Source organism: Melopsittacus undulatus, chromosome Z, assembly GCF_012275295.1.
Source record: "Melopsittacus undulatus isolate bMelUnd1 chromosome Z, bMelUnd1.mat.Z, whole genome shotgun sequence".
Classification (NCBI taxonomy): domain Eukaryota; kingdom Metazoa; phylum Chordata; class Aves; order Psittaciformes; family Psittaculidae; genus Melopsittacus; species Melopsittacus undulatus.
Genome location: NC_047557.1, coordinates 20,993,119 through 21,005,130, shown reverse-complemented (window position 1 = coordinate 21,005,130; position 12,012 = coordinate 20,993,119). Strand labels below are relative to the sequence as shown.

Genomic DNA, 12,012 nt, shown 5'->3' with positions numbered 1-12,012 from the left:
GGATTATAATTCTGTTCTTTTCACATTGAGCATATTTCAGTTTTACAAAGCCTTAATGGACATTCAGTACTTTTGTAAAATTCATGCATCTGAAAATTGAGGAAATTTAATCCCACAGCTCACTTAAAACTAAGAAAGAGACATTCAGAAGAAACATTCCAGGCAAGCCCTTCGGAAGTAAGCCCTTGGCCCTGTAATTGTTAAACTCTCAGGATTAATACACAAATTCTCTCTGGAGTCAGAGAAACAGCTTGCACAGATTGAGTCTGTAATCTGGATGACTGGTTTATCTACTTGCTTTATAGCTTTCTCCTTGGTTTCCGTTACCTTATTACGTGTTTATAATTTGATGAACACAATATAAAATCAGCCCTTTAGTTTACCAGCTGACCAGGCTGAAAGTCCTTAGATATACAATGAGATTAAGCTCAGACTAATTTCACTACAGCCTGCTCCCAGTCCTTAAACAATCCCTTGACCTGGTTTTGTGCAACTTCTCCTCAGACAACTCATGCCCTTAAGTATTTCCAGGGACAGTACTTTTATTCATTTTGGTTACAAGAGGTTTCTTTTCTAGTCAGAAAACGTCATGTAGGTAAACAAGGATGAGGGAAGGGGGTGAGATGACTGCTTTCAAATCAGATGACCATTAAAGATTATCTACAAGCTAAAAAACTGAGTCCTGGCAGAACAAAGCACAGGGGAAAGCAGCTCTCCACAGATCCCTAGAAAAAGGAGAGGAAAACAGGCATCAGAAAATTTAGCACAGTCCTTAAAGTTAAAAGCCTGAGAAGACTAGGCAAGGAACTGTTACTGCTGAACCAGCCAAAGCTGAAGCAGAGGCCACAGGTGCCAAAGTGCATACAGAGGATTTAGAGAGAAAGCTCCTGGAGATGTAAGCATGTGCCCAGCAGAGAGGATTTAGAACACTAAAAATGTACAAAATTTCCAAGAGCAAAGAGAAAATAGAAATAAACAATATTATACAGCCTGCTAACCTTGGGTTCATCTGTTACCATTCAGAAAAAAACAACAGGTATTTCAGAAATCCTTTCGCAAAGTCTCCAGACTATTTGCTGGAATGATCAGCATCCATGATAGCACAAACTATAATGTGAACTCCCACAGAAAGAATGCATTGGGAAATTTTCAAGAGTCTGGACAGAAGATACAGAGTGAAAGTTCAGCACAGTTCTTGTGTGCCTGGGAAACTTCAAGATCTCAAAGCGGAAAAAATAGAGACAGAATTGAAATGAGCCTTTTCAGCAAAGCGCATCTAAAACCCATAAACAGTTCCCACTCAGATAACTTGACTTCTACAGTATTATTTAAACCCTCTACTCTTTCCATTCTTTCCCATTTCTTACTGAGAAATTTTCATTTTAAAGGAAGTAGACAATAGTAGTTATGAAGTGAACTTCAGAGCATCCCACATCCACGATTCACATCCCAAAATGTAGCAAAGGCACAATAGCTATTTAACAGCCTTTACATCCACAGCAGAAGTACCAGTTTGGCTTTTAAAAATTGTTTTATTTCCACAAAACTATTTGTAATGTTTAAATTGGCATTGGACAAAAATATACAGACTGGCCATCAGTGGCCATTCTCAGACACTTGGTGAGGGGAGTAGCTTGAGAGAGGATGCCTGTAACACCGGAGCGGAGCTGGGGGAGATCAGCATCCAGAAACCTCACCACAGAGCGACAAGAGCCACTGAGGAGGGAGCCTCAAGTCCTCGACAGGACTTGCAAAGAGCTCAGCTAGCGCGAGGAGGTGACTCACCAGGGGCGGGAGACAGGAGGAGTGGCACCCAACTGTGAGTGGTTAAAAATCTACCCAGGGAGCGCGGCGAACAGAGCGGGCAAACAGAGCGGGTGGAGGCAGTTTGTGCGGGCAGTTCACGCGGGCAGGCGAGCAGGATGGTGAGCACTCACTGTACGACCAGGGTCTGGTCTGGGAGCTCTGCCCCGGCCACCCCAGTGGTGGCCAGCGTAGGCACCCAGACAGAGCCGGTAAGTGGGGAGGTTGCAGTGCAGAGCTTGGAGTGTAGAGAGTGCCTGCACTGGTCTTGTGAGAGAAAGGTGCAGAATGGGCAGGGCTGTGCTCGCTGCTCCCTGATGGAGGTCCTCCTGCAGCAGGTGGCTGAGCTACGGGATGCTGTCAGTAAGCTGCAAGGTGTCAGGGAAGCTGAGAGGAAGCAGGACTGCTTGCTCCAGGACCAAACAGCACAGGGGCCTCAAGATTCCCCTCTAACTCATGGAGGAAAGAAGGAGGCTGTTGATCAGGGAAGCTGGGAATTAGTAACAAAAAAAAAACAACCAAAGGAGGAAGAGAGCAATTAAAAGCAAGGGGCTTCCTCCTAAATCTGCTGTCCCCACCCAGAACCGCTTTGCTGTCCTGCAGGGGGCTGATGAGGAAATGCACTTGCATCAGAAACAGTCGGCTGGTGCACTGGTACAGAAGATCTCTACTGGTGCCGCCAGCAAAAAGCGGCAGGTTGTAGTAGTAGGGGACTCTGCCTTGAAAGGAACAGAAGCGCTCATCTGTCGGCCTGACCCGGTCGCAAGGGAGGTGTGTTGCCTACCTGGGGCACGGATCAGGGATGTTGCAGAGAGGCTGCCTGCTCTAGTAAGTCCCACGGACTAATACCCGCTTCTAGTGATACATGTGGGTGCTAGGGATGTAGATAGTAGTAGCCTGAGGAGTATAAAGAAGGACTACAGAGCTCTGGGAGAGGTGGTTAGAGGTTCTGGAGCTCAGATAGTCTTTTCGACAATTCTCCAAGACACAGGGGAGGACCTTCCAAAGGCAAGGAGGATTGGACTGGTTAATAAATGGTTAAAGGGTGGTGTCATAGTCAAGGGTTTTGGGTGTCTTGGACACGGGGCCCACGTCTGTAGGCCAGGCCTACTGGGGGCTGGTGGAACTGCTCTGATAAAGAAAGGGACAGAGTGGCTTTGCTGGGAGGCTTGCCAGACTTGTCAAGGATGCTTTAAAACTAGTTGTATTGGGGGAGGGGAGCATCATTCCATCCCGACACACCCAGTCAGTTGCCAGCACCTATAATAAATACTCTGAGCAATGTAGTAATATTCTAGCTGCTCCAGCCACTGAGCTGGCTTCATTTGGAGCTCGGATCAGATGCCTCTATATAAATGCCCGTAGCCTGAGGAATAAACAAGAGGAATTAGAGATGTGGGCACATCTACGGGGCTATGATATAATAGGCATCACAGAAACATGGTGGGATGGCTCCTTTGACCTGGAGTGTTGGAATGGAGGGTTATAAGCTTTTTAGAAAAGACAGGCCCGGTAGGAGGGGAGGGGGAGTTGCCCCTTTATGTTAGGGATAGGCTGGAGAGTATGGAACTCTGTCTGGGGACAGGTGATCAGTTAACAAAAAGTTTGTGGGTCAGGGTTAAGGGGAAATCGGTGATGGGACACATTACTGTGGGGATCTGTACAGACCGCCTGATCAAGAGGAACCTGTGGATGAAGAACTCTACAGACAAATAGGAAAAGCCTCACACTTGCAGGCCCTTGTTCTCATGGGGGACTTCAACCACCCTGGCATCTGTTGGGGCGACGGTACATCCGGCACAAGCAATCCAGGAGGTTCCTCATTTGTGTGGAAGACAACTTCCTTCTGCAAGCAATAAAGGAGCCTATGAGGAGAGGTGCCATGCTTGACCTCATGCTCACCAACAGGGAAGGGCTCATTGGAAATGTGACTCTCCAGGGAAGTCTTGGATGCAGTGATCATGAGATGGTCGAATTTGAGATCCTCAAGACAGTGAGAAGAGCGTGCAGTAAGCTCACTGCCCTGGACTTCAAGAGAGCAGACTTTGGCCTCTTCAGGAACCTGCTTAGTAAGGTTCCATGGGATATAGCCCTAGAGGGCAAGGGGGCCCAAGACTCTTGGTTAACATTCAAGGATCACCTGCTACAAGCTCAGGAGTGTTGCATCCTGACCAGAAGGAAGTGCAGCAGGAGGGCCAGGAGACCTCCTTGGATGGATAAGGAGCTGCTGAGGAAAATTCACAGGAAAATAAGAGGCTATAAAAGGGGGAAACAAGGACAGGTGGCCTGGGATGAATACAGGGATGTTGTCAGGGTAGTTAGGGACCAAGTTAGGAAACCTAAGGCCCAATTGGAGCTAAACTTGGCAAGGGATGTTAAAGATAATAGGAAGGGATTTTATAGGTATGTAGCAGCTAAAAAACAGACTAAGGACAATGTAGGCCCCCTCCGGAAACTTTCGGGAGAACTGGCTACACAGGACTTGGAGAAGGCTGAGGTTCTGAATGGCTTCTTTGCCTCGGTCTTCACTGGCAAAGGCTCTGACCGCAGCACCCAAGTCTTAGAAGGCGGACGCAGGGACTGTGAAAACCTAGACCTTGGGCCCACTGTAGGAGAGGATCTGGCTCGAGACCATCTTAAGAACCTGAATGTACACAAGTCCATGGGACCTGATGAAATCCATCCACAGGTCCTGAAGGAGCTGGCGAATAAAGTTGGAAAGCCACTGGCCATCATATTTGAAAAATCATGGCAGTCAGGTGAAGTTCCTGATGACTGGAAAAAGGGAAATATAACCCCCATTTTCAAGAAGGGGAAAATGGATGACCCGGGGAATTATAGACCAGTCAGTCTCACCTCTGTGCCTGGCAAAATCTGGGGAGCAGATTCTCCAGCAAGGCATGCTAAGGCACATGAAAAACAACAAGGTGGTTGGTGACAGCCAGCATGACTTCACTAAGGGGACATCCTGCCTGACCAATTTGGTGGCCTTCTATGATGGGGCTACAGAAGTGATGGACAGGGGTGGAGCAGTTGACGTCATCTACCTGGACTTGTGCAAAGCGTTTGGCACTGTCCCACATGACATCCTTGTCTCTAAATTGGAGAGACATCAATTTGATAGGTGGACCACTCGGTGATAAAGAACTGGCTGGATGACCACATGCAAAGAGTTGTGGTCAATGGTTCAATGTCCAGCTGGAGACCAGTAACGAGTGGTGTCCCTCAGGGATCAGTGTTGGGACCGGTCTTGTTTAGTATCTTTGTCACTGACATGGACAATGGAATTGAGTGTGCCCTCAGCAAGTTTGCCAATGACACCAAGCTGTGTGGTTCTGTTGATACACTGGAGGGAAGGAATGCCATGCAGAGGGACCTTTACACACTTGTGAGGTGGGCTGATGCCAACCTCATGAAGTTTAACCATGACAAGTGCCAGGTCCTACACCTGAGTCGGAGCAATCCCAGGCACAGCTACAGGTTGGGCAAAAAGGAAATTCATGGTAGTCCTGTGGAGAAGGACTTGGGGGTGTTGGTCAATGAGAAAATGAACATGAGCAGCTTCAGTGTGTGCTTGCAGCCCAGAAAGCCAACTGTATCCTGGGGGTGCATCAAAAGGGCGTGACCAGCAGATCGAAGGAGGTGATCCTGCCCCTCTACTCTGCTCTTGTGAGACCTCACTTGCAGTATTGTGAACAGTTCTGGTGTCCTCAACATAAAAAGGATATGGTAGGGTTGGAACAAGTCCAGAGGAGGGCCATGAGGATGATCAGGGACTGGAGCACCTCCCATATGAAGACAGGCTGAGAAAGTTGGGACTGTTCAGCCTGGAGAAGAGAAGGCTGCGTGGAGACCTCATAGCAGCCTTCCAGTATCTGAAGGGGGCCTATAGGGATGCTGGGGAGGAACCTTTCATTAGGGACTGTAGTGACAGGACAAGGGGTAATGGGTTGAAACTTAAACAACAGAGGTTTAGATTGGATCTAAGGAAGGAATTCTTTACTGTTAGGGTGGCGAGGTACTGGAATGGGTTGCCCAGGGAGGTAGTGAATGCTCCATCCTTGGCAGTGCTCAAAGCCAGGTTGGACAGAGCCTTGGGTGACATGGTTTAGTGTGAGGTGTCCCTGCCCATAGCAGGGGGGTTGGAACTAGATGATTTTGATGTCCTTTTCAATCCTAACTATTCTATGATTCTATGATTATTGGAATTTTCATACCTGATTTGTCAGAAACATGAACTACACACACATTTAAGGCAGGTACAGGATGGGTGAAAAGATGTATGTATATCTTCCATTTCTTGACAAATTTAGTACTTAACAAGAAAAGACTGCTACCTATCTGATACTGTAAATTTTCATTTTCTCTCTGAAGTTTGTATTTGGTGCTGACAAAATCCCAAACAGCAGTTACAAAGCTGAGGACATTAAGCACTAAAAGCGTAAATGCAGCTCATCAAAACAGGACTTGTCAATTGCCTTTGTCCTCTTTAAAACAGCCCTGGATAAGATGCTTGACTTGCAAAAGTGCATCTCAGGTCCATCAGGGACCCTGATCATTGACTGGTGCTTGGCAAAAGCAACCCTCTGAACCGCTGTACCTTCCCATGCACCAAGCTGTGAAGTCACATGGAACTGTGATAAGATACCAGAGCTGGATATAATGCAAGCTTGTTAGTGCTATATCAATTCCAGCAGTCCTGAGGAGCAGGTTCATAGAGCAAGTTCGTTAAGACCCTTTGTGAAATGGTGATTAGCTCACACCATCTGACACAATGTGACTGCCCATGTTTTGTGCTGTTAATTCAAGCCATGGTGCAGGCAGACACTATTGTATTTAATTTTTCAGCTCTTAAGGAGGCAGGAGCAGGTCTTAGATGAGAATTCATTCACACAGCAGAGCAAAGTTTACCTGAGGGCTTTGTATATGCTCAGTGTCTGTGATACAGAGTGACTGCATGACAGTCAGGCAGACCTAAGAGGACTAGAAGTGGTTGGAGAACTTCTGCTGGAGGAAGTAGACCTTCAGAAAGTTGCATTAGGTAGATCACCATTCAAGCACCAGGTGATTTAGTAAGGACAAGTATAGGACGCTGCTAACTCTCCTTCAGAAGATGGCTATCTCAGGACTAATAAAGAACCAAGATGAACTAGATTAAGACTTGTCAGCCAACTGCAGGTACTGCAGCAGTATTTGTTGATACTGTGGTTTCACCCACAGTTGGCAAATGCTGCTAATAGGGTTGAAACACATTTGAGAAGCTTTTAGTTATTAATATAAGCTTTAGTGGGTGAAAAAGAAAAACACCACAGGAATCAGTGTAATGACAATACAAAAAAATGAAAGAATTTAGAGCATTTGATATTTCTCTATTGACTCCATGAATGTATACTAATGAGACCAAAATTTTCTCTTAGTTCAGTATCATCTGCCTCGGGGGCAAACAGTGGGCTCAAAGTAAAAAGAATGAGGTAAAACAAGTACATTGTGATATTTCCTCAAAATACACTGTAGTCTGCCTCAATTAACTGTAGCTCACTGACAAATTAAACCATAGTACCATCTATGTACATGAAAGATTTTTCTTCCATAAATTCTTTTAATCACTTTTTGAACTCATGCAAACTTCCAGCAAGCAGAATATTCAATGACAAGGTTATTCTACAGTTTAACTACATACTGATTAAAATTTAAGTTTGCTTGCTTAAAACCTACCAACTCCTTTGAGTTGCCTAGATATTATTCTCCCCCCAGAAGCATGATGAGTAATGGGCAAACTATCTACTATTTCAGGGATTCCTTGTTTAAGCTATAGAGTGCTGGGTTTTAAGCCACATTTAATCCCACACTTGGCTCAAGCTCCTGCAGCTTCAAGGAGCAATACATACTCCTTCTCTGCTCTCTCTCCTTCTCCAAGGTCTGCTCAGCTAATCCTTAGAACTCCTCTGATGTTTCTAAACTTCTTTATATGCCCCATGTTTTCAGACATGATTTAATCACTAGCAATGGGGGACAAAATGGTTAATTATTAACAGGTTCTCAACTCTCTATAAGACTGTGTAAGGAGGAGTACAGGAAACCAAATGCTACCATCACCGTGCCACTAATAATTCCGCTGATCTACAAATTAACACTGCAGTGAAGGCATAATTAGGAAGTTTTTCACATTTAGTTTTGGTTATTCTATCAGATCCCCTCAGGCAGAAATATTTTCACATTTAATAGGAGAAATTCATGATCATAGAGCGCTTTATTTACATTTTTATTAAGTACAAATTCCTAAACATATTTTTTTTCCTATTTGTAAAGGGGCTACTTTAAGAACTCTTAATAATTATGCAGCTAAACAAAAGCCTGCATTACACAAAATGAAAGATAACAGACAACCTATTCACATAGTCAGGCTTTCCAGTAAAAACAATGAATCCACATTCAATGGTAAAATTATCTTGAAACAAACCCAAAATATTCAGAATTTACCTTCCCATTCTGTTGGAAAGTCACCCATTTCATACTGATATGCTTGACGATTTATTGGCTCTACAAATCTTCTTTCTTGTATAATATGCCCTGTAGCAAAAAAAAAGAAAAAAACAAAAACCAAACCAACAAACAAACAAAAAAGAGTTAAATATATTTCTACATAAATTTAAATTGCTATGTCATTGTTTCGAAAGAACTATACTATTCATACAAGTGCAATGATACCTGCAGGATAAAAACTAAGGATTAAAATATTGAGAAAGTTTTTACCATCTAGCTGTCCATTTGAAATGCTCTGTGTTCAGTAATTTAGCAAAAGCTTGCCTGTTCTACAACTGACTTAGATTATTAATGACAAATATATTTCAAACATAGTTATCCACCTCTGTTTATCCCTCTCTGTGAGAATGTTTCCCTGAACAAGTGTTGATAAGCTTTCTAGCAACCATTTTCCCTCACCATTGCTGGTGAGGGATTAGAAACTTGATGTGGTTTTTGAGTCAAAAATAAGCATTGAAAGTTCACTCATTGGCTTTGCAAAGTGGTCAGGCCACATCATCTCCCACTCCTGGCTACTGCTCAATTCATGCGAGCCTTTCCACACGTTTGCAAACTAAGTATTTTACATGTTAAAAACTAAAAACCTGTAGGTTGCCCTCTGATAGGGAACATTCACTATACAGAAAGGGAAGCCAGTCTGGAGAATCTGGATCTACATCTCACCCGCAGATTTTACTATTGTCAAAGAGGAAGCGTGAAGGTTCAAGTGGTGAAGTAGCTTGCAGCAGACTGATTGCCAGATCTCATGCTACTGTACAGCAAAAAGAGTATTTTAATTTGCATTTTAAATTAGCAGATACTGGAAAGATGTGCAAGCAACCCACCCTTCACAGGGAAAAAAAACCCTAACAACATTCTCCAGGCTTTTTCTCCCAGCTTCTTCCCTTGGAAGGCTGATATGGAGAAATTTCTCATTTTGAGGAAACACAAGTAAGTATCTGCACAAAATACTTTCTTTCATAATGATGTGATTCATGCAATTCGTCCCTTCCATATGCTTACAAGTATTTCAAATGAAGTTATTAAACCTGACAGAACTTACAATTCACCCATCTCCGATTAAAACTGCATACAATTGTTCATTATTATTTTTAATACAGCAAAATAAGAACTTATATAGAAGCTGCAACTCCTTTTCTATGTGCTTTCTTTATCTTTATAATATTTCTTTTTATTTCAAGCAATGCAACATTTTTACTGCTTCAGATACGCAATTAGGCAAAAAAATAGCATAGCATATTTTCAGCTATGATTTGTACTTGTTTGTCTTATAAATACACAATTCCTATATGCTGAAGGTGAAATAACTCACAAACATGCTTCAAAATAATTTCATTTCAACAATACCAAGGATAATTCAATTTCTCAAGCTCCTTTATCTATAAAGCAAATCAAAACTACGGAATTATTTTCCTCCCATACAGATTTCCAGAAAACCTGAAGACAAATCTGATTAGGTCTGATCCTATGTAAGTCTCAGAATTAACACTCTTTGCCATTATTGGAAAGTCACTAGATTTTACTGCTAGCACAGCACCTGTTAAAAAAGGTGTCCATAATTTGAGTCCTGCGTAGGTGGAACAGTATGAATAAACTGACAGAAGGAAAAGTAACAAAGAAGTGTATTTTTTTCTACCTGCTACCACAACTTGTGATTGATGTTGTCTTTCTGCATTCCCAAATAAAATATTCTTAACTAATCTACTTCTAAGAAAATCCACCACTTTTTATCCTACTGCAAGCTTTCATAAGACATTTGTAAAAAATTCATTTTCCAGATCCCACAATCAAATTACACTGTAGAGCCAAGCTCGGGGAATTATTGCCTGAAGATGTTATTTTGAAGAATCATCACACAGTAGTGCTGCTGGCTTTAGGCCTCTCTGCATTTGTGATGCACACAAAACACTAATTAACTGCAACTGTCTGATTTGCCATATCCCATAGGTTTCTTTGCCATATCCCATAGGTTTCTTCTGCAGACTACCACTGACAAATAATTTACATAGACTTCCTATTGAAGATTACACTGCGGCCTCTTTAGATATAATTAAAACCCTTTACAAGCTGAGAGACCTGTTCTTTCATACTAAAGATATTGACTATTTTGCTTTCTATTAACTCATTCCCACGTTTTCAAATAAAATATTCTGGTCTTTGCCGCTGCAAAGTTTACTTGTACATGTATACATATGAAGTAATTACCAATAAATAGCAATGCAAGAACAACAGATTAACTGCAAAATTAACCCCATTTTCATGTGACCACTAGATCTTAGAAACTGAAGAATCATTAATACTTCCAGCTGGGATTTCATAAAACAAAACATATCCAAAGAAAAACAGCCAATCACTCATAAAACAAAAAGCTTTTTACTTCAGAAAGACTTAACAGATGTACAGAATAGGTCACATACACCATCATTTACAAAAACACTGAAGTAGCCAAGATTTGCAACTTTGCAGAAGTTACAGCAAGGCAAATGGCCAAGACGTCTAAGTAGTGGACAGATCTTTCAGCAAGTGATACAGTATTAACACATTTTAGATTTATATACTTTCTTACTATACACATTTTCTCTAAGGCTTTCTGTCCCAGTCAATCTGAAAGTTAATGAGTGATGACTGAAATAAATTTGTATAAAAGCCTGAAAACAGAAGAGTTTAACAGAAGTTAGGCAGCCTGCTGCCATGAGAAAGAGATAGCCAAAGCCAGCAAGGGAAACAGTGAAATCTGAAAGGGTAGCAAATGGCTTAATGATTTATCTTCTCATATGAAGCCTAGAAACTTAAGTATTATTTACACAACAAAAAATATGATTAACTGTAGATACACACAGATGCTAAAACATTTTATTTTTCCAGTTTCTTCTAGTAAGAGCCCTTCTTCTATAGGCAAACCATCCAGTCACTCCTCCCCAAGCATGTAGCATTGCATGGGGCTGTTGTGGTACATGTGCAGTACCCAGCACTTTGCCTTGCTGAACCTCATACCAGTGGCCACAGCCCATTGATCCAGCCTGTCCAGATCCCTCTGCAAAGCCTTCCTATCCTCCAGCAGACCAACACTCCCACCCAACTTCATGTTGTCTGCAAACTTACTGGGGGTGCACTTGATCCCCTCACACAGATCATCAATTAAGACATTAAGCAACACTGGCCCTAACACAAAGGCCTGAGGGACACTGCTAGGAACCAGCTGCCAACTAGATGTGACACCAAATTAACTGAATTTATCTCAGATGTTCATGAGAACTCAGAACCAGAACTCTTCTGGCTTGCTGATTTGCACTGCTGCATAGTAAGAGTCCATGGGAGAAACACTTTATTAAAGAAATATATATATGTTTATATATATTTAAATGCACAGGCTGACTATACAGCCTTTGTTAATTTAAGAGATATGGACTGAATTTCAGTTGCATGGCACTGATGTGAACTTTTATCTTCTTTGTAGCCAGCCTTAAGTACTGGAACACGGTGATAAGTTGCCCTTTAAGCCTTCTTTTCTCCAGGCTGAACAAATCCACTTCTCTCTGCTTGTCCTCACAGTGAAGGCTTCCTAGTCCTTGGATCATCTTTGTGGCCTTTCTCTGGACCCTCTCCAGCCACTGGAAGTCTGGAATACAATAATCCATGTGTCACCTGACAAGTGCAGAGCAGAGT

General features: G+C 42.6%; 1 protein-coding gene across 1 annotated transcript in view; it reads right to left on the bottom strand.

Moving 5' to 3' along the window:
- Positions 1-12,012, bottom strand: part of NDUFAF2 (NADH:ubiquinone oxidoreductase complex assembly factor 2) — a 69,869-nt gene that overhangs the window by 20,585 nt on the left and 37,272 nt on the right. The window contains exon 2 of the mRNA XM_034073002.1: positions 8,284-8,373. Coding sequence (XP_033928893.1) covers positions 8,284-8,373 — 90 coding nt within the window. The remainder of the gene's footprint in view (positions 1-8,283; positions 8,374-12,012) is intronic.